This window comes from Paroedura picta, chromosome 5 (assembly GCF_049243985.1).
Source record: "Paroedura picta isolate Pp20150507F chromosome 5, Ppicta_v3.0, whole genome shotgun sequence".
In the NCBI taxonomy this organism is placed as follows: Eukaryota; Metazoa; Chordata; class Lepidosauria; order Squamata; family Gekkonidae; genus Paroedura; species Paroedura picta.
In genome coordinates this window covers 38943915-38967179 of record NC_135373.1, presented here as the reverse complement: position 1 = coordinate 38967179, position 23265 = coordinate 38943915, and the positions used below count along the sequence as shown (strand labels likewise).

The 23265-nt window shown below is 47.9% G+C and overlaps 1 protein-coding gene across 2 annotated transcripts in view; it reads left to right on the top strand.

Moving 5' to 3' along the window:
* The window catches only part of NHSL3 (NHS like 3), a 76282-nt gene that overhangs the window by 18241 nt on the left and 34776 nt on the right, over nucleotides 1-23265 (top strand). The window contains exon 1 of one of the 2 annotated variants that reach the window (XM_077337368.1): nucleotides 9664-9881. The exons of the other annotated variant lie outside the window; for it this stretch is intronic. Coding sequence (XP_077193483.1) covers nucleotides 9794-9881 — 88 coding nt within the window. The 5' untranslated portion in view covers nucleotides 9664-9793. Of the gene's footprint in view, nucleotides 1-9663; nucleotides 9882-23265 lie in introns of those variants that run through there. 2 annotated transcript variants of the gene reach the window in all.

Genomic DNA, 23265 nt, shown 5'->3' with positions numbered 1-23265 from the left:
TACACACATCACTCCCCCCCCCCCCCGCTCCATATCCAGCCCTTGGATTGAAAGCCCTCTCCCTCTGGAGCAAGGTAGCAGAGCTGCACAGACGGAGAACGCATCAAGGGGCATGCATGGCCACTTGTGCCTGGTGGCTTGAGCCAGTGAGCCAAGCTTAATGTTCTGTTGTAACAGATGCTCAGAGGCACACAGCTCTTGCTGCCCTGTGGGAAGATCAGGCACAGTTCTGGGTCAGAACCCTTGCCTTGCAGGTGAGAGGAACTCTCTGGCATCGACAGCCAAAAGGATCTCGGAGAGCAGGGCTGGGAAAGATCCTTATTCCAGCAGAGACCTGCAGGATCAGTGCCTGTCACCATGGACGGTTCTGAGTTAGAGGCCTGTGCGGCATGAAGCTGCTTTGTGTTCACATGAAACAGGAGTTGCAGAACGACTCTCACGCCGAATAGCAATAATAATGGCGGACACACTGGAGATTTCTACAGAGAGAAGGGACTTGGCCTACAAAGTACGACTTCCATTCCCTTCCACTGCAGCCCTAAATACCCTCCAAAATGCTGTTTCTGGGGAAAGGGGGATCCTCTAGAAACAGCAGGGGTGAAATCTGTGAAAATCACCTTCCCTCCAGCTGCGGAAATCCCAAGCAACTAGCCTAGATCCTTCTACTTCACTCAACAAAGTTGGCAGCCTTCCGCCAACTTCAGCAACTCTCCCACTCAAGGGGGATTTCTTAGGCGGAACAAAGTTTTCACGCTTTCCTGAGAGGCATGGTCGGATGTGTGTCTTCTTTTCCTGCTGCCTGCAAATTTTTCTAATGTTAATGGCTTTTCCCGTGGGTCCTGCTTTCTCATGATATGGCCAAATAAGGGTAGCCTCAGTTGATTCATTTTGCTTCAAGAGAGAGTTCAGAACCCACTTGTTTTTTCCAGCAGTCCTTGATATCCCTAAAACTCTCTTCCAAAATCACATTTCGAGTCACCATCAGGCTGATGCCCAGCAAATACGGTAGTTATGCAGCCTGATGCCTGCTCCTAAGCTGTGATTTGCCCACCTCTGATGTACATATCGTAGCTAAAAGATTAGTCCTAGCTGGCACACTGGTCTACTTGTGTCCGGGTGCTACTTTAGCTGCAGTGAACACCCCGCTGTTGTTCTCAGCTTGCCACCCCTCACTTCCAGTTGCCCACAGCAAAGGTAGTCAACCTGTGGTCCTCCAGATCTTCATGGACTACAATCCCCATGATGGACTACAATCCCCCAGGGGCCCGTGGGAATTGTAGTCCACGCACATCTGGAGGACCACAGGTTGACTACCCCTGGCCCAAGACTTTGTGAAATAAACTTGTTTAATCTGCAGAGCTGGGAAGGCCGAGAGTGACATTTCAGAAAATGTGAGCACCAGGAATCCAGCATCTGGTTTGAGCTGGAACTGGGGAGAGTTTCTCAGCTAAACAAAGAGAGGTGTGTCTCCTGACCACAGCGCTTCCACCTGCAGACAAGCACAAGAAATACTTAAAAAAAACAAAACAAGACAGCAGAATCCGAGATCCGATTTTAAAATTCCCCAAATTGTTCTGCTGGAGTCGGATTTCTGTGCATAAAGAGGGGTTGTCTGTCTTGAGACAATTTGATTATTGACGTGGGTTCTGGCACCACAGCGGGCGAGGGATGAAGGCAGAGAGCTAAAGCGAGAGGAATGAGAGAGAGGACTGGGCTTGTCAAACCGGTCTAGGCGCCCCTGGCTTTTGGCATGTCTCCTGCGGCAGGCAAAGACCCAAGAGACCCTGTGGCAAGGGCTGCCTGCCATCTTGGGCACATTTACTTAGGAGTAAATCCCATCGAACTCTGCAGGGCTTACTTTTGAGCGAATCTGTTTTGGATTAGGTTGGCTGGATCGCATCTCTCTCTATTGCTTTGAAAGTGAGTATCGCTCTGTTGGTTGTAGCAGGAGGTAGACAGAAGCCTCCAGGCCCCCAAATCAGGTCTCAACAGGAAGTAGCTGGCAACAGGTTAGCTTTTTCTTCTGTTAATGATTTCAGATCTTAACCTGGATTTCTGTCTTTGGCTTCTGTTTTCCTTTCCTTTTGGGGGGACCAGAGTGGTGCAGACCAGTTAGCCTCCTCTGGTTTCATTGGCTAACCCCGATGGCCTATAATTTACTCATAAGTTTCACTTAATCAGCTTTCCTCATTAAGCTTTTCCTTCGATTCCCTTTATAGATTTCAGGGGCCCCCATCCGGCACAAGGGAATGCATGCATGACTGAAATGAGCCCAGTATTCGAGTTATGCAGGCCAGCCAAGCGGTGTATGTCCACCTTCTATAAACTTGGACTCGGAGGGATTTGGCAACACAAGGGACAGGGAAGCTGCGGATGTGACAGAGGAATGGATGGGCAGTAGTGATGACTGTAAGGCCAAGCCCCTTGGGGATTGCTGGGCCTTGTCCCAGGACCACTGGGCGGCGCTGTGGGGCAGTGGTGGTCTGGCAAAGTGGCAGGGGGGGCTACTGCTGAAGCATGTTCCAAGTGCAGGCAAGCCCATGGCACTTTAGATAGCAGGGCTCAGAAAGGCCTCTGGCTCTCTACCTTCTGACCCAGGTTGACCAAATGCCTGGGCGGATACAAAGTTCCTCTGTATATATATTCATTGGATTTTGGAATTCTCCCAGGCAAATGGGAATTTGATTGGGGCGCACCGGAGTGCTGTCCACTTTTGACTTGGCTTGTGTGAACCGGCTGTGTAAATTTGGCCTTAACATTTAGGGATGGATGAAAGGGGTGGAGAGGAGAGTGGGTTGTGGAGTAGGATTGCTAACTTCCAGGGGGAAGGTGTGTGTGCGTCTCCTGGAATTACAACTGCTTTCCAGGTGATAGGGATCAGTTCCTCTGGAGGAAGAAGAAGAAGAAGAGTTGGTTCTTATATGCTGCTTTTCTCTCCCTGAAGGAGAGTCAAAGTGGCTTACAATCGCCTCCCCTTTCCTCTCCCCACAACAGACTCCCTGTGAGGGAGGTGAGGCTGAGAGAGCCCTGATATTACTGAAGAAGAAGAGTTGGTTCTTATATGCCACTTTTCTCTACCCGAAGGAGTCTCAAAGTGGCTTACAGTTGCCTTCTCTTTCCTCTCCCCACAACAGACACCCTGTGAGGGAGGTGAGGCTGAAAGAGCCCTGATATCACTGCTCAGTCAGAACAGCTTTCTCAGTGCTGTGGCGAGCCCAAGGTCACCCAGCTGGCTGCATGTGGGGGAGTGCAGAATTGAGCCCTGCTCACCAGATTAGAAGTCCACACTCCTAACCACTACACCAAACTGGCCCTCCCGCTACACCAAGCTGGCTCTTTGCAAGCTGGGTGCTTTGCAAGGGGGACTCAGTGACTCAGTGACTTCCCAAAGCCATTCCCCCTCAAAAAAAAATCACCAGGAATTTCCCAAACTGCAGTTAGCAATCCCAACATTGGCTGGAAGAAGACAGGGTTGATTGCAAAACATGGAGAGGTTGTCAATACGCAATGCCAGGAGTGAGTCCCTGAGCTGTATTTGAAAAGAGCGATTTTGTTGCTGGACATTCTGAATGAAAATCCAGTTGTGGTGCCAGCTACCACTTAGAGGGCAGGGAGGAAGGATGTGGGCCTAGCTTGCATTTAGCCACAGTCTTGGCTGCCTGCAAAAGATGGGGAAGCGTTGCAAAATGCGAATCTTTTTAGTCTCACTCTCGTTTTCTTTTAATGATGCAAATATCTAACACGATCCTGAGTAGCAGCCATTAGACTGCTAGATATTTTTGTAGGATAATAAATTCAGTGAACTTATTTTCAAGGCTGATCTGTGGGGGACCTTTTGTGTGATCGTGTAATGCCAGCAAACGGGGTGGGTGGGGGTGGGGGCTGTCTTGATATTCAGAAGATCAAAAAAGGTCCTGTCTTTTATTGGAACTTCTTCCCCAGAGATCAGCGGGGTCTGGACCCAACAGAATGTTCCCCCTGACAGAAGAATTTCCATTCATGCAACGTGACTTTCTCGCCTTTCCCTGCAGCCCAAAATATTCCTAAAAATGCTGCTTCTGCAAGAATCAGGATCCCAGCTTGAGCTGCCCTCCTTAGGTGAAAATTCTTCCATCCATGGAAGTGTTTCATGGAATCTAACCCAAGATGCACCAGCTTTTGCATAGTGACTGAATTATTCTGCAGCAGTAATAACTAATCTGCCTCTCTAAATATGCTCCATCATGGCAGCTCCACACACGGCGGCAGGGCCACCTGTGGATGCCAACGTGCAAATGGCAAAATCTGCCACTGCCTGTACATTTGCTTCCTCTGCTGTGGCTCCCCCCTTATGGGAATACCTGCCTAAGGAGGCTAAGAAAGCTCCCACTCTCCTCTCTTTCTGCAAAGTATCCCCGATTGAATTATTGAATGGGTTTTTTTCTGCAGAGGTAATAGGGCTGGCACTACCCAAAACGGTCCACAAATTTACTTGGAACAAATGACTAGGGACTGTAGTCTGTATTGCTTTTGGCAAGTAGGATCCTATTATGTCATTCTTATGCTGCTTAATGCAGGGTTCCCGGGAACCCCTGGGGTTACGTGATAGCTTTCTGGGGGCTAAGTGGCCTTTCCCAGAAGTTTGGATGGCTGCTGACATCACTAGACGTCACTCGAACTCACTTCCCCTGTTGTGCTACTAGCCTAGTCTCTCCACAGTGTAAATGATCAGTTGATTGATTGGCTGGCTCCCGTATCTTCCTTCTACTCCCACTTCCCTGAAGGGACATGTCACCTCTTCCAGGATTCCTCGAAGCCTGGCAAATATTTCAGAGGTTCCTCCACCGTCCAAAGGTAGAAAAAGGCAGGCTTAATGTGCCATATGAATACTTATGTTATGCTTTAGATCTTTCTGGTCAGTTCCGGACTTCAGCAGTCCTAATACTTTGATCACTGAATGTTCCATGTTGTTGGCTATGTATGCCTCACTATGCATAAACCTCCCTGAGTCCTTGTGAGAAAGGCGGACCGTAAATTACATAAATGAAATAGATAAATAACGACCACACCGTGTTTTACTTAAAAGCCTAAATAAATGCAATAGTCCAACTATATTAAGTGTTTGTTTAATTAAGTGGTTGTTTGACTATATTAATTATGCACCTGCAAGCAGACCTTTAATCTGAGGGAAGGAGGGGAAACGAAGAGGTCAAAAAGTCAAATCAGAACAAAATTGGGGGGGGGGGGTTTGCGGTGTATCTGCAAGTTCTCTGCAGAGAGGGGTTGCAGCTCCCAAGAACTGGTGGGAAGTGTTTGGTAGATTCCGCCTCAAGACAACTTTAAACCGAGCCCTTTTAGAGGATCAGGATTTGATGCCAGGAGTGCCTTAAAAACTGACAAGATTTCCAGATTATAACCTTTTGAGAGTCAAAGCTCCCTTTATCAGGTATCTGACAAAGGGAGCTTTGACTCAGTTGCTTTACTATTTACCTAGCTTTCCTGTGGATGCCTTTGGAAATCTTGTTTGTCTTTAAGGCTGGGGGTGGAAAGTGCCGTCAAAGTCACGGCCGACTTGCGGTGATCCCGTAGGGTTTTCGAGGCAGGAGTCATTCCAAGTTGGTTTGCCATTGCTTGCCTCTGTGTAGTGGCCCTGGACTTCTTTGGTGGTCTTCCACCCAGCTACTGACCACGGCTGATCCTGCGTAGCTTCTGAGTTCTGATGAGATCAGACTAGCCTGGACTATCCATATCAGGGCCTTTAAGGTGCTACTGGACACCAATCTACTAACACGAAACTTTAGGGGGGATGAAGCTAGAGGTGAGAGTACAAAAAATAAGTGCTAATACTGCGTGGGTTATAAGGGTACCGAAAATCCCGTCAATAAAACAGCAGAGACATTGGCATGTGGTCCCTGTTGGTTTCAGTGGCTGTACATTAATGCATAGATAATGGAAAACAAATAAGCTGAGCTTGATCTCCGAGAGCAGGAAGGTAGATTTAATAGGTTTAGTGGAGATGTGGTGGGATGACTCTCATCAATGGAATGTGATAACTGGTTATGGAATGTGTTCAGAAAGAATAGACACAACAGAAAGAGTAGGGAAATAGCAATGCTTGTAAAAAAATGTGGACAGTTATAGAGATATCCAAAGCAGTGGATTGGGTAGCCCTGCCGAGGACATCAAGTTACAAGTGGGGGGGGGGAATCAAATGATCTTGGTTGAAGTCTTCTATATGCTGTAAAATCAAGGAGGGGATTTGCACTCAGCTTTCCTGAAACAGCCCTCCACTCAAGAAAGCAAGAATAGTAATAATGGGAGATTACAACTTCACGGACATTTGTTGGGAAATAAATTCCAATGAGGAGCGAATTTACTTCTTTGAGGAGGTCGATGAAGGAATTATAGGACTGGCTATCCTTGACTTGGTCCTAACCAATAGGGAAGAAGACATGGTTGGTGCAGTGATAGGTAACAGTGAGTTTGGGGACAGTGGTGCCATGATGGCATGGTTTTTTAGCTTTATGGAAAGCAAAAGGTGATCGAAGTCAACCACATGCCTTGAACACCAGATATCTGATTTTAAAAAATCATTGACAATCTAGATCGGATTCCGTGGTTGGAGAACGTATCAGGGAAAGGAAAAATTAACTACTTGCCATAGGAGCAAAATTACAAGCTATACCAGTGTCAAAGAATATGGGAAATGTGATTGCAAAAGAAGCTGAGTGATGAGGAAATGGGGAGGGGCCATGGTTCAGTGGTAGAGCCTCTGCGTGGCATGCAGAATTTCACAAGTTCAATCACCGGTATCTCCGGTTAAAAAGGGATCTGATTGCAGGTGATATGAGTCCTGGCCTGGATAGCCCAGGCTAGCCCCATTTTATCACATCTCAGAAATGTATCAGGGCTGGCCCTGTCAGTATTTGGATAGGGGACTGGTAAGCAGGCCCAGGGTTACTATACAGAGATAAGCAACGGCAAACCAATTCAGAATGCCTCTTGCCTTGAAAACCCCACAAGGGGGTCAATACAAGTTGGCTGCAACTTGGCAACAAATAAAAACAAGTAGGTGATGTGAAACAACTCTGTCCGAGACCCTGGACACCCACTGCCAGATTAAGATGACCATAGTGACTCTGATATATCAATGGACTGATACGGTGTGATTCAGCTTCCTAAGCTCAAATGGAAGGAATGGGTCACAGCAGCCTGTAATGGCAAAGTCCTGCATTCAGACAAAAATGTAGGCACCAGAATGCTTGGCTTGCAAAAAAGAACTTTGGGCGTGTGGAAAACCACAAGCTGTATGTGAGTCCACCGGCAAAAAAGGCTAATGTGATTTTTCATCTGTGCAAAAGGAAGCATAGCACCCATGTCTCAAATTATGTCATAGTAGTTTCCACTCTGTTCAATACTTGCCAGATCTCATCTGGATTTCTGAGTGCCGTACTATAAGAAGGACATTGAAACACTGGAATGGATTCAGAAGAGGGTAGTGAAAATATGTAGGGCTCTGGAAAACCAGTCCCTTGAGGAAAAGTTTAAGAAGTGGGTATGCTTAGCTTGCGCTGAATTGATAACCCAGCCTAGCCTGATCTCAGTAGCGCTCAGAAGCTAAGCAGGGTCAGTCCTGTTTAGTATTTGGATGGGAGACCACAAGGAAATCCAGGATTGCGATGCAGAGGCAAGCAGGGGCAAACCAGTTCTCAATGTCTCTTGCCTTGAAAACCCCACAGGGTCACCATAAGTCAGCTTTGACATGACTGCGGAACAAAACACAAAAATGTTTAGCCTGGAGAACACAAGAGTGAGACCTGATAACCCTCTTCAAGGACTCGAAAGGTTGCCACTGAGATGAGGTCAGGGACTTGCCCTTGGGTGAACCAGAGCCCAAGTCCAGAAGTTACATGAAGGTAGATTGCTGCCAAAACATTAGGAGAAACGTCCTAACTTTAAAAATAGAAGCAGTTAGATGGAGGATAGGTGAGCGGGCGGTCGATCACTAGAGGATTTCAAGCAGGGGCAGGGTAGCAATCCGTTTGCAGTGTTCTGACTTTGGGTTTTCTGTATTGAATGGGGGTTGGACTAGATGGCCTCTAAGGTCCCTTTGAACTCTCGGGGTCTGTGAAAAAGACAGCAATAATTATTTAAGGGGGAAAGTAGGTATTGATAAGGGTACACATTGATTACCAGTAAGGTTGTAACATGGCTAATCAGGGATTCCACTGGGGTGGTAAAACAATGGGAAAGGGACAGATATGCAATTGAGTTATGGACTCCAGAAAGCAACCCTGAACCTGTGCCAGGGTGCAATCCCAGAAGATGGAGATAATTATGATTATTATGATCATTATTATTATAACTACTACATTTATTACCCGGCAAGTCAGCTCGTCGCAGGCTACAAGATTAAAAAAAAAAAAACAGAACAATAAAACCCTCAATAAAACCCCATTAAAACAACAACCAATAGAAAAAGCGGAAAACTATGTCAACAACATCCTCAGATGGTCAGAGGAGGATGTGTTGCATGGGGGGGGGGGCAATCAGATCTTCCTACAGCACTGGCCTCATCCATAGACCTGGCGGAAGAGCTCCATCCTGCAGGCCCTGCGGAAAGCCGTCAGATTGTAAGCAGTGGTCCTTTAGGGAGCCTTTGACAATCCCAGGCTCAGTCCCCGTGATGCAGAACGGTCCCGGTATTCCTGGCCTACTTTTCAGGGCTTTGTAAAGATTACCGAGAACATGTGGCACAAAACACTTTGTGCTCGAAGTTCCACTCAGAAATCTCCAGCAGCAGCACTCCGGGAACTGAGGGGCTCTTGGGCGGAAGCCCCTCTGCCTGTAAGAGGCGCTGTGCCCATGTGGAACATTCTCAGGCACTGCCTCCGTTCTTTTTGGGTGCCCTTTGTAAAGAAGGCCGGGTAGCGCTGGGGAGGCCGTGTACCCCGTTTTCTGGTGGCACAGCTCTAGGGAAGAACTCGCTACCATCTGGATCTAGCTGAGTTGGGGGGCACCTCCACCAGGTTAGAAACATGTGGCTTTCAAGCTGTTTTGGATTAGAATCATAGAATCATAGAGTTGGAAGGGGCCATACAGGCCATTTAGTCCAACCCCCTGCTCAACGCAGGTTCAGCCCAACGCATCCTAAAGCATCCAAGAAAAGTGTTTATCCAACCTTTGCTTGAAGACTGCCAGTGAGTGGGAGCTCACCACCTCCTTATGCTGCCTATTCCACAGCTGAACTACTCTAACTGTGAACATTTTTCCCCTGATAATTGGATTGGAGCCCTTCTCCTTTGGGGGAAGGGGGGAATAGCCCTGCCAATAAATGACCCACCTCTCACATAACGTGTGTGTGTGTGTGTGTGTAGTCAGTGAAGCTATAGGGCAGGGGTGGCCAACCTGTGGCTCTCCAGATGTCCATGAACTACAATTCCCATGAGCCCCTGCCAGCAGCTGGCAGGGGCTCATGGGAATTGTAGTCCATGAGCATCTGGAGAGCCACAGGTTGGCCACCCCTGCTTTAGAGGCTGGGCCAGAGGCTAGCCTACAGGCCCCTCCTTTCTGCCCATTGTGATTGGTTTCAGGGCTGACAGAGCTCTGTAAGCACCGCTGCGAGCCACAGGGATGGGGGAGCTGGAGGAGCCGCCGCGGCACGTGTTCACCTCTCTCGTTCTGTGCCTGGCTGGAATCTGGCCAAGGAGAGGAAGGTTGCCAAGTTCAGTCATGTAGCACCCTGTTCCTACTCCGCCCGGCAACAGAAGGGTGGGGAAGAGAAGGGCAGGGTGCCTCTGCACTTGGGAGCACCATGGGCAATCCCTACCGCAAGCCAAACCCCCCGAACGATGGGGCCAGGCCTTTCAGGAGCGCCGGCCGCAGAGGACAGCTGAAGACAGGTATGGGCTTGTCAGGCTGGGGGGCTGGGGGGTGGGGCTGGGAGGCAGCTGCCCTGTGCTTTGGGGCAACCAAATTCCTGTCGTGTGAAAAGTTCAGGCTCCCAGGAAGTGACTTCGGAACACCTGCGTCAGCCTCTGCCCCTCCGGGCAAATGTGGTGGGGCAGAAATCCGCTCAGCGCTTGCTCAGAGGCATGCTTGTCATACAACAAGTATTGAAGCCAGGTTCTGGAGTTATATCCTGGTTGAATTGAGTCTTTAAAGGTTCAAGGGGCTGGCAGGTTACAGTGGATGAGTGATAGGGTTGTGAGTGTCCTGCATGGTGGAGGGGGTTGGACTAGATGACCCATGAGGTCCCAACTCTATGATTCTATGATTCTAACCCTTGTCATATCGTACCGTATCCTGGCTGTGGGCTCTGGATCCTGGGGCTGTCCCATAGTTTTGAAGTCACTGAGTGCCCAGCTGTTCCTTCCCTCCAGTGCACTATCAGGGAGCTTAAGCTGTGGGTAGAGATCTCCTGGCCCCTTAAGCTGCAGGTGAAGAGCTCTTCATGCCCCCTCCACTGGATCCTAGCTAGTCCTGATTGTTCAAAGCATGGAGACAGTTCTCAGCATTGGCTATCCTCCTGGCATCAAATTCCTGTGAAGCCCTCTGTTTGATTTCAGCATCTACTAAGGTTTTAGCATGCACTTGAGTGAAAATTGCTTGGCAGTCTTCCTTAGAACTGGTGCTTAGTTCTGAGGCTCATGTCCTGTGTGCTCATTCAACCCCTGAATGTGTGATGCCGTTAGGAAGATGGGATGGGAAGAGGGTGCTTCCCCCCCCCCCGCCCTTTTGAGCCTCCAGCCCCCCCCCCCCCCCCAACAGCATGGATTTAGGAGGCCAAGCCGTCAAAGCCAAGGAGGTACTTTCCAAGCAGGCTCTAGCTGCTATGCTCTGAAAACAGACCTCTGCAATGTTTTGTTTACTTCGTGTGCACCCTGCCTTTCTCTTCAATGAGAATCTTAAATGTCTTCCACGGTTCTTTTTTTTTAAATCTTCACAACAACCCTGTGAGGCAGGTTAGGCTGCAAGTGCATGCCAGCCCCGAGGTCTCCCAGCAAGCTTTCATGGCAGAGCAGAGATTTGAATCTACATCTTTTGGATCCTAGTCCAGCTCTCTAAACCATGTTGGCTCCCATATTTGGTGACTTGGAGCCATTCTGCCCAGCAGATTTTGCACCTAAGACTGGGAAGTGTTCTTGTGACAAGCAGGGGCCTGCCAGAGAGCTTGGGTTACCCGCAGAGTGAACGTTCTGTGGCCAACCCAGCTTTGCTGCAGACTTGCTTGGGAAATAGTGAGAGCAGGATGCCTTATCTTTTCCACATGTCAGGCAGAATTGCACCCGATGAACGTGAATGAGATAGTCGCCCCTCTGATCCTCAACATTCGCTCTTGGTGGAAGCCCCATTCTTCAACACTCTGGTTCGTGGCATCCATGGTGTGGCTTCCTGGCCCCTGTGCTTAGCTCTGTGACCTGTGAAGTCTGCTGCTGTTTTCTTTGTTGTCACGGTTGGGGTCCTGTTTGTGAAAAGAGCGGCATGCCTCTTTCTCCTCCTGTGTCCTGAAGCTTTCGGTGAATTGCAGTGCTCCAGGACTTACTGGTGGAGGCTCCTGGTAGGAATTTTGGGTGCCTCTAGCTGGCTGGAGGTTGTCGCAACCTGCCCAGAGGCTGTTCTGTGGGTTTCTGTTTGTGCTGCTTAGTTACCGTGATTTGCCACGTAACCAGATCTCTTCCCTGTGCTCCACATTAACTAATCTGGAAGATCTAGTCCTGGAGTTGGTATGATGAAATTCCTTTTTTCGTCCATCGGAACACATTGGAAGAAGTTTTTAGGTGCTTTTTAAGGCCTTGACTTTGAGGCAAAGCCTCGTCTACTTCCATGTGGTAGATCTGCTGATTCCGGCTTCTCAAACTGCTGTTAAGGCACTGGAGCACATTTTCCCCTGGTCAATTGGCACTTCTGCTCCAAGTCCCCTTTTCCCATTGGGCTCATGATTAACAGACAACTTAATTTTATTTACATGTTTACTTCATTTCTACCCAACGTTTCTCCTCAGTCAGAACTCAGAGCGGCTTATATAGTTCTCCTCTCCTCGCAACCACCCCTCATAAGTCAGTGGAGAGTGTGAGAGTAGCCACGGCAGAGTAGGGATTCGAACCTGGGTCTCCCAGATCCTAGTCCGGCTCTGAAAGCATCACACCACACTGGCTGCCCAGGAACCTGAAGCCTTTGTCACTCTCTTTAGACCTGTGCATTGCCTTTTCTTTTGCTCTGTCTGGTGTTGAACTGTGGCTTGTGGATGCTTTTGGGCAAGGACCTTGTCCTTCTTCTTATGCTCCCGTGTCAAATGTTGGGTGTTTAAGAATAATAATAGACACTCCATTTCAAAGACATTGAAGCTGTTTGGTGGCCAGGGCTTTTGAGTGTGCATCACTGCTCCCACCATGAGGAAGGGGAGTGCATAAGAGCGTAGAAGAAATCAGTGCACAAGAAGCCAAATATCCTTTGTCCTTTCCCTAGCAGCCTGGCCGGCGGGTGTTTTGTTTTGCTCAGTGCATACCCAGGATTAGGGACCAACAAGTTCGCTTTTATTTTTCAGGTTGTTGATGCTCTGCCGGTTCGAACATGTGATTGGGGGAGGGCAGGACTCCTGGTTTGTGTGTGTGTGTGTGTGTGTGTGTTCTTGCTGATTCAGGGGAGTGGAGCTCTCCTGCCCCCATTCCCTGCTGGTAACAGGAGTTTGTCTTTAGCCAGCGTTTATATCCGGCAAAAGTCTTGAGGGGCGTGTGCGGTGGAATACATAATGTAGGCAAGAGCCTTTAGCACGTAACTTGCATCTTTGGGGGTGGTCCTCTTATCCCTGGCTGCCAGGTTTTCAGCTCCGTTCAACAATACAGGGCAGTGTTTGGACTCTGAACAATTTGGTGGAAATTAATATTCCTTCCAATAATGGGGCAGATGATAAAGGGCTATCCCAGCTATTACCACACAGAGGAACAGCAGGATGTTGATGCCCCTTCAGGTGTAGGCCTGCCCATAGTCTCTTGGCTTGCTGGCGCATGGCTTGGGTGTGGCCAGAGAGAGAGGCTTGTGGCTCGCAGCCTGGAGCCAAGGTAGCTGGCTCAGTGAATCTTCCAAGCATGTGTTTTGTTTATTTGAAGAGGTTGTGTCATTTTTCGGAAGTGTGTGTTATGTGGTGGGAAGCTCTTTGGGGAGAAAAAAATGTTACTGGAATGTTCAAATAAATAGATATAAATATTAATAAAGAGTGGAAGTGCCTGGAGGGGGGGGGGGAACGACATTTTAGCAACCCCCCTCCCCACATGCCTGATCCTCTATGAAGACATTTGGTGTAGCTTGGGGCAATGGTCAGCAAAGAGAGGGATAGTTGTGGATCTCCAGAATGGGAGATGCCAACTTCCAGGTAGGGTTCAGAGACCACCTGGAATTACAGCTGATTTCCAGCCTGCAGAGATCAATTCCCCTGGAGAGAATAGCTGCTTTGGAGGGTAGACTGTTGGGTGTCATACCCTGCTGACATCCTTCTGCTCTCTAAACTCCACCCTTCCAAGGCTCCACCCCCAAATCTCCAGGGATTTTCCAGCCTTGGAGCTGGTAACCCTACATAGAATGGTCACTGTGCCATTGGTGAATTCTCTGTTTCACTGTCTCTGTCAGCCAGCTTTTCCAGAGGCAGTCTTTGTGAGGACCCTGTTTCCCTTTGCGCTGTGCTACCCTACACGGCTGCCATCCCTGCTTTTAGGTCAGGAGCTCCCTTGCATTTTGACAGTGCCCGAAATCCCTTGCCCTGTGCTTGACTGATTCAGATAAAGCAACATAGATAACTGAGATGTCAGACTCGTAAAAACAGTCATTACCCTCACTTCAGCAGGAAACTACTATATTTTGATTTGTGTGTGTCTGTCTGAAGTTAGAAGTATTCACTCTCTAAAACAGAGATGCTAGAATTTGCTGGGCTGCTTACCGTAGCATTCTGCTGCTGTGCAGCAATGCATTCTGCATGCACGCAAAGGCCCTCTCTTCGTTCTTTATGCTTTACAAACGGAACGCATTCAAGGTCGGATCTGATTAAATTATGGTTTTCGTGTTGAATTCAAAATAACTAAAGCAGTTCTGCAGGGCCTGCAAAAGGGAGCTCCTCCACCAGGCATCTGGTTGAGGTCGACCTGTCCATTGCTTCCAATTGGCCCCCCAAGCCCTCCCCTCCTACCATGATTGTTAAAAAAATCCACCCAACTCCTGGGTCTCAGTACGAGTTGAGCTAAAGCTCTTTGCAGTTTCACCATCCTTTAATTGTTATTGTTATTGTTATCATGTTGATGTTATTGTTGTTGCCACTTTACTGTTACTAGAATTATGTTACCTGTACCATTTTGTTGTTTCACGTAAACCACCCTGAGCCTTGGGGAGGGCGGTATATAAATACAATAAATAAAATAAAATAAATAAATAAATCGGTTTGTTTTCCCTAATCCTGCGCCCTTAAGACTAGCCTGCATTGCGGAAATTGATGGGGGAAGCTTTCCTCTCCGTGATAAGGAACCAGGACAGCACAGTAGTCAGCGTCAGATGAAGATATGTGAAACCAGATCTAAAGCCCCCTTCAGATGTCCATGGACTACAGTTACCATGAGCCCCTGCCAGCACATGCTGGCAGGGCCGTTTGGGAATTGTAGTCCATGGACATTTGGATAGCCACAGTTGGGCCACCCCTGTGCTAGGAGATCTAGGACAGTGGTTCTCAACCTTCCTTAAACTGCGACCCTTTAATCCAGTTCCTCATGTTGTGGTGAACCCCAACCATAAAATTATGCCAGTGTGCTTTCACAGGAATTAAACCAAAACTGACCCATGGCGTGAAGATCTGTTGGTCATGACTGTATATAAATTGGTTGTTTCCCAGGGTTTCTCAGTTCAGTTCTACCTCTTGCCCCACCATGCAGATATCACTCTTTTCCACTGCTCCAGACAGACGAATGCTCTCTCGATCTACTCGCAAGGCTGTTGTGTGGATGGCGCCCCCCCCCCCTGGCCAAGCTGCTTTGCCCTGCCACAACCCCTGTGAAAGGGTCATTTGACCCCCAAAGGGGTCCCGACCCCCAGGTTGAGAAGCACTGATCCAGGAGCAGTCACAATTTCTCAGCTTAATGTACTTAAGTGGTGAGAAGAGGAAGGGCCATAGATGCTGCTCTGTTCTCCTTGGAGGAGCAGTTGGAAAAAATGTCTGAAGTAGATTGCAAAATTTTTGCAAGAATGTATTTTGCACCCCCCCCCCACCAATTAGGTCCCAGCTGACTTATGATGACCCAATGGGTTTCCAAGGCAAAAGACCTTCAGAGGTGGCTTGCCATTGCCTGCCTCTGCTCTGTAACCTTGGCATTGATTGGAGGTCTGCCATCCTAATATGAGCCTAATATTAGCTCCCGAGATCCGGCAAGGGACTGCTCTCGAAGGCACAAGAGCAGAAGTTATAAAAAGTTCCTAGCCATTGCTTGGAGCTGAATTTGCTTGTAAGAAGCATCTTATGGTTGGTTGAGACCAGGGCCCGTGCGCCAAATTGCTGGATAATCCACTTTAGAACTGGATTTTCCTGGGTCAGCTGCCAATGCACATTGAACGTGCATTATCCAGCACGTGCAGAATGGCTGTGGTTGGGCTTATCATTCCAGGGGGGGAAAAAGAACTCTGCGTCTGGTTGGAGGTCAGGTAGATACGTCACGGGCTTCCTGTGCTGAACGCTGATGCTCATCTGCCGAGTGACCTCGGCCGTGGCACTTCCAGCTAGTCTGCCTGCACGTGTTAGGCTATCCCTGCCGGGTATTTTGCCAAATGAAACAGGGAAGAATGTTGTGTGACGTATGTAATACATAAATTGCACCGCCAATGTTTTGGACTTCCTAAATCTTTATGATGCGTCCAATGACACGCCGGCTGTGCCTGCCCCAGGCCTAGATAATAAAAAGAATAATAGTGAGACGGCCTCTCTTGGCTCTGCTCTGAGGAGGGATGGCTGCAAAGGAAGGCTGTGTACATAGCGGGGTTGGGCGCAAGAGGGCATCTGGGCAGGCACGCATTGTCCTTCATGGAGAGAAGAGCTAGTTTTATTAAATTCCTTGCTCTGTATATCCTCTGCACCTGTTGGTCCTAGCTACACTCACTGTTCCATTCCCTCTGGGTGTTGGCTGCTAGTATCCCATAAACCAGGGCTAACAGTAGCTCTGGGGGAATGAAGCCACTTCAGGGATGTGGTCGAGAACTGGAAAATAATACAGGAGGAAGAAACTCCTCCTTCTACTGCCCAGATAAATTAGCAGTCACCAAACCTGCATTTAAATTAAAGAAAAAACCATTAGGATTTCCGATCCTGGATCTTCCATGTCATGCCCAGCCTGTCCCTGAACATTGAAGACTTTGACCTTCAGAACTATTTGATATAAATGGGACTACTCTTGTGTAAGTGGGTTGAGAGTTACTCTTGTTGGGTGAGTGGAAGGGAAGGAAGGAAGAAAGGAAGGAAGACTCAGCTTGGTGTAGTGGTTAGGAGTGCGGATTTCTAATCTGGTGAGCCGGTTTGATTCCCTGCTCCTCCACGTGCAGCCAACTAGGTGACCTTGGGTTCGCCACGGCACTGAGAAAACGGCTCTGACCGAGCAGTAATATCAGGGCCTCTCAGCCTCACCCACCTCACAGGGTGTCTGTTGTGGGGAGAGGAAAGGGAAGGCGACTGTAAGCCGCTTTGAGCCTCCTTTGGGTAGAGAAATGCGGCACATAAGAACCAACTCTTCTTCTTATCTGCTCCCTCCTGATTCCTGTGTATCAGCTGTTCCCTGAAGTTGCCTGCTGGAACTGCGTGTAACACAAACAAGGCCCAGGGACTGAATTTGGAACCCTCCATCCACATTCCAGCTGAGGTGAGGAATCTGCCCCAATTTAAAGGTGACCTGAGAAGTATGTAAAGGGGAGAGAGAGAGAAAGAGGAGAAATGGAATTAAAAATAGCTTTTTTCCCCCTGTGAAGTGAAGGAAAGCAGCAGGCAACCAGGATCTGACCTTGGATCAGATCCAGGGTTCATTCCTGAAGCATGCCATGTTGCTTGAGTTCCCAAATTAATTTACAACTGGGTAGGTGGGTGACAAGCAGAAATTCAGCTGCTGAAGCTTTCTGCAATCCTGGAGATACGGTGATAGAAGCTTCAGTAGTGGACTTCTTGCATGTTCCTTAGGAGTAATGGGCACTGGAGTCCTGTTGAGAAGAAGTCAGCATTCCTCCAAGTAACCTCCAAACTCCTGCAGATTACTTTCCCCTTTGCTACTGAGTGACATCAGCCACCTTTCCATTTGAGAATGCATGGAAGGGCTTCTCCGTTAGAAGGCAGTCCTTCTGAGACACAAGTCTCTGTTTGAGGAATAAAGGATATCGCACACCCATCTTTTTTATTTTTTGCAGGAATGGCAAATTCTGTTTCTTCTGGGATGGTTTTAGAGTCAACCCCTTAATCGAAAGCCGGTTTGGACTGTGTAAGAAAAGCTTCAAAGAAAAACCCCAAAGGGGTTCTAATTTCTGGCTTTCCCTGTTCTCTGACTTTAATTTGCAAGAAGCCGAGCACCTGGCTGGGGCCTCCCTTCCGCCTTCCCTTTTGCAGCACACCTTAGAGAGTGAGAGTAGAAGAAGAGCTGGGTGCCCCAGGTGAAAGGGAGGAGGAAAGGAAACAATTAAATCTTTGCAGGGATCTCATTAATTCTCATAATTTTTACACACCCTTCAAAGCAATTTGGAAACCTCGGTTCAGCTGTGTGAATTCTTGCAAGCAAGTAAATAAAATTGCCTAAAGGCTCAGTGAGTCAACCAAGGGGATTCCTGAAATCAGTGTCATAATTAGGATCACAGGTTAGACTATTTCTACCAAACCACTGCTTCTGAAAAGTGCAGTTCTATATTGACAAAATGAGTGGCAATTTGTCTGTACTGTAGCTAATTTTAGGAGTGTTGTTTTTTTTAAAAAAAGAAATATTTTTAATTTTTTTAAGTCGCTATTTCCCTAGTCATTGGTAAGATTCTGCATTAGGAAGTGTTTGCATAGGACAGAGAATCAGGTGCATAGAAAATGGCATGCTGAAAATTCATTGTCCATGTTACCGAATTAGAACTGAGCATCTACTAGCTTCCTTTTCTGCCTTGGGTCTGTTATTAACTTTCAGGGTGCCAGTCTCCAGGTGGGACCTGGGGATCCCCAGGAATTACAGCTTATTTCATGAGTACAGAGATAAGTTAGAAAATGGATGCTTAGGAAGGTGGACCTTTAAAAAAAATCATGTTTATTCATTTCAGTATACATAAAAAGAAAGGGAAGCAAAATAGAGTGATACAATAAAAAGATTAATACCACTATTATTTTCCTTAGCTAATACATTTGTGAACATCTTGTCTGTGTAGAAGTGCCACTGCTCTTGAAATTCTTCTGGAGGTCTTCTATTAACTAGGCTCGTCAGCTTGGCCAAGGAAGGTGGAATTATAGAATCATAGAGTTGGAAGGGACCTTCTGGGTCATCTAGTCCAACCCCCTGCACTATGCAGGACACTCATAACCCTATGACTTTATGCTTTATGCCTTACTGAGGTCCCTGTCCTCCCCAGGCTCCATTGTCAATTCTCCAGAAGTTTCCCAACCAGTATCTGGCAACACTGTCCCCACATCCCCTCCTAGTGACTAGGAAGGACTGTTAACGGTGCTATGGACAGTATCTAAAGGGGGGACACATCTACCTGGAAAGTTACACCTTGAGATTTAGAAGTGCAGATTTCTAATCCTAAATGTGCCCATGTGGCCTGGCTGCATGGTGGAGGAAATGTACATTCCTTGTGTTCAGAGAAGCTCCCAATTTGAAAAGAGAGGTGGTAGCAGTCAAGCCTGTTTAACATGAGGAAAGAAGACCCTTGTGAGATCCTAGGAGGAAGGACAGTCTTCAAATGGGCCAGAAACCTCTGATTTCTAACCCTGAAGTGCTTGCCACTTCTTGTGTTCTTGGCATCTGGGACCAAGGCCTTGCTTTTCTAAGGGTACTGGAGGCAAGGATCTTCATTTGCAAAAGCACTTGCACATTTATGTGGTTCTTTTAAGATTATTGTGAGATCACATGAAGCCCCAGATGGAAGAGGGAGGGGTGTGGGTTCAAATTCCTTATTTAGCCATGAGCATCCTGAGGGATAGGGGGAAGGAACTCCTTTTCAACCTCTCGCAAACGCTCCTGGAGTTTTCTGTGAGGATAAAGTGACAAGGGTATGTTGTAACTGTTGGAATGCACAAAATCTGCACTGTGCATGATTCAGAAGCAGGTGCAGAGTGTCCTGCAGGGGGGCATTAGAGAAGATGTGTAAACTTCCTGATGTTTCTGAAATAAATCCCCTCCAGTGTCCTCGAGACTTCCTGCTCCTTTAAGTATACTTCCTCCCTGCTTGCCTCCAGAACCAACAGAATGAACAGAACAGCTAGACAGTTAAGACTGTCTCTGTCTCCTTTCCTAGTCACAAAAGGTGTTTCTTTTCCTATTTTATTCTACTAAGCAGCCTGATGCTTTGCTGCTCTTTGCAAACGTAAACTCTGCCAACTGTAACCTCTCATGGGATTAGAGTGACAGCTAGAAGGCAAAGGAATGTTCTGGGAGGTTTGTGAGTGAGGGGTGAGTTGTCTGGAGTGGGCCTGAGGCCTGCTGTACCTGCTCAGATGAGATGGACTCGCAACTCTTCTCCTCCTTGAACAAGTACGCTGAAGTACAAGGAGCTGTGGCAGTCAGGTGTCCTGTGGGTCCCACAGCAGCAGGATGTGTGAACAGGAGGAGAATGGGATGCCTGGGCCAGGAGGGGAGCCTGCAAAATGTGGAGTGTGTTTCAGTTGTTCGTGCGCCCAGCTCCATGGCAACGATCGGAGGCCACAAAGCAAAAGAATACGCATTGTGTTGCTTCAGCATTTTGCAGGGCCTGTGGCAGGGGTCGATAGATGGGGGCAGGGAATGTCCCTAGTAGAGAACCTGGTTATTACTTGTGTGGGAAAAGGAACGAGTGTGTGTGTGTGTGGGGGAAGAGTTCTTGTACTTTAGGTGTCAGGAAAGTGGAAGAGCCTTGGTTAAATTAAGGCAGAAGGTTCTAAGGATTAAGTTACACAATTGCTACTCATCTGGGTGGGTCTCATGGAAGTGCAAAGCATGTATGTGCATGAATCACAATGGGACTGTGAAAGCCTGCAGTGTTTCTAAACAGTTTCCTATGAGTCCGATAAACGTCCGTGATGAGGCAAATGCACTCTGCACATGTTCAAAGGTACTTCACGCTTTTATTTACATCATTAATACCCTCTTCCTTTTCTCTCTCTGGGGATCCAAAGCAGCTTATCTTATTCTCCTCTTCCCCCATTTTGTCCTGACAACAGGGAAGGATAGCATGAGAGCATGCGAGTGGCCCCAGGTCTCCCAACAAGTATCCACGGAAGAAGGGGATTCGAACCCGGGTCTTCCAGATCCTTGTCCGACTCTTTAAGCAGTATATTTAAAACTGCCTTTCTTAGGGATTCAAAGCAAATTAACCCAAAATTACAAAAACAGCAGTTTGAAGAACAGGCAAGTAGCTGGGCCCCACTAAAACTTCAGTTATTGAGTGAATTTTTTGGGGACTGTCCCCTACAGAGCCTAAACTTTTTCCTTGTCCTTTTGGCCCTATGAGCTCTCTATCCCCTCCTGATGAGGTTTTTCTTCTTGCTATCCATTTCCTCCCACACACTTCGGCCCATCCTATCTGGTGCTAGCTGTTTGGTCGTTGAATCTCCTCCAGGTGACCAGAGGGGGGCAGAAGTCAATGCAGTTGGCTGGTTGAATGCACTTTTATTCCTCAGCATCTCTAGATAGAAGGCATCTGACACAATGCAAAGCCAGTTAAAACCCCATCAACACAACAGATATGTTCAATGCAATACAGCAGCCGGCAGGAAACAACACCCATGAACAAGCAAACTGCGAGAGAGAGAGAAAAGGAGAGAAGGTAAAACCCAAAATAGACAACTCAGCCAGATGAAACAAAATCAACAAAAAGCCTGTGGGGAAATAGAAAATGGCAGCCAGGCACCTAAAACTAGAAAGGGGTGATGCCCTGTGAGCAGGTAGGCGAAGGGAGTTTTTAAGGCAAGGTACTACAGCAGAGAAAACTGTACCTGACAGATACTCCATCCCCCCCCCCCCCACCACCACAGATTAAGTTCATGCAAGGGAAAAACTCTGTGGAATATCTTTTCTGGGTGGCATTTTTGGGGCCAAATGAACTTCCAAGTCTCCTGGCTCTCAAGGTGATAACCAGCACTTTGAACTACACTCAGAGATGAAGAGGCAGACGAGATGTATACCAGAACTGAACATGTGCCAGCAAGCTGCATCTGTATTTTGTGCCTACTGATATTTCTGGACAGTCTTTGGTGTCAGCTACCCACTCAGTAACTTCAAGAATCTTATCAGCTAATAAAGGGGACTCCTTGCAGTTACTTTTTCTGTTTATATGCCATTAAGTTACTGGCTACTGATTGTTTTCTGGGTCAAGTTTAAGGTGCTGGTTCTAACCTTCAAGGCCACGTGTGTCCCCTATGTACCTACAGGACCGTCTCTCTGAATATGTCTCCAGAAGAGCCTTGCATTCCACCAATACAAACAAGCCTTTTCGGCCCTGACCTGTAAACTCGAGCCTCCAGGCTTACGGTCAAGGCTAGTAAAACAGTCAACCTTCCTGTATTACGGCCCCACCCAGGGTCTGGGTTCTGTACCCATGGGCAGGATTTTTAGAATGGTTTTCTGATTTAAAATTGTATTGATGAGCATATGTTCACTGCCCCGAGTCCACTCACTCTGGCAGACTGAGCAGTCTATAAATTCAAATAAACAGATAAACTTCTGACCTGTGGTGACCCTACCTGTTCCACTATATATTTCTGGTAAGGGCCTGGAGGAGGAGGTGGTCTCATGGCTTAAGCACTTAACACCCACTCAGGGCGGCTGTCCCGCCCCTGAGTACCTCCTCTTCTTCCAACCAGCTTGCCTGTCTGTCTAGTGGACCTTCTGTCCCCCCACCCTCAACCATCTCCTCCTCCTTCCAGTTCCCTCTGAGGCTTGGAGGCTGCAGATCCCTGCTGCATGAGAGCTGCCCCTGCTGGTGAGTTCTCTAACAGCTGCCTGCAGCCTTTCCAGGTCCGGAGGGGGAATGGAGGGGACCGTCCACAGAGTTTATCCACTTCACCCCCCTAATCTAGTGCCTGTTGTTTTCCAGAATGCAATGGGCTTGGCCCTTAGTGAATCAATAACCTCTAAAACAGGGGTAGTCAAACTGCGGCCCTCCAGATGTCCATGGACTACAATTCCCATGAGTCCCTGCCAGCGAACACTCATGGGAATTGTAGTCCATGAACATCTGGAGGGCCACAGTTTGACTACCCCTGCTCTAAAACATTGTATTGTTAACAGCTTTGCTCAGTCTTGCAAACTAAAGTCTGTGGCTACCTTTCCTGAGGCCATCCATCTCATGTTAGGCCTTCCTCTTTTCCTGCCGCCCTCCACTGTTACTAGTACGATTGTCTTTTCCAGTTAGTTACTTAGCAGTGATGAAAAAGGCCTGGTGGTATCGTTTGGTTGTGTTTGTGAATGTGGAGGTTTTCCCAATTTACTGAGCATCAACTAGTCAACTGACTCATATGTGTTCAGATGTTTGCAGGTGGACACTGTGCTCTTTCAGCACCATTGTGGGCTAGTGCCCAAAACATTATTTATTAGAAATAGGATGCACCTATGGGGACCCTGCCTGTTGGTCTTTGATAGCAGCCACATTATCTACGAGTGTTGAATTGCGTTGCATCTCTCGCCCTTCCAGCCCCACCTCTTTAAATCCTTTGAAAGGCACAGGGCCACTGAAAGCCGGGGGGGGGGGGGTGGAGACAGGCAAAAAATGATCTCTCCCTTATCTGGACAGGCGTGCTTTGTGCTCTGCTGAGTCACACCTGGCAGAATGTGGCTTGAGGCCAGATGGGAACAACAGGGTGGCGACAAGGCGGAGTGTCCTGCCCTTCCCATCTGTCTTGAAGACATCCTTCAGAAGTAGAATGCTCATAGTGATTATTGAGCCCTCTGGTTCCACAGCCTGAACAAAGCCACGCTTAAATTTGAGCCTGATATCACTGCAGCCTTGTGGTAGGCCCACAGTGCCAAACCTCAGCCCTGGAATGTTGGATGGTGCTGCCTCTGAGCATTGGCAGGGTTTTTTTCCCTCTTACTAATCAGAACTTGTATATCTGGC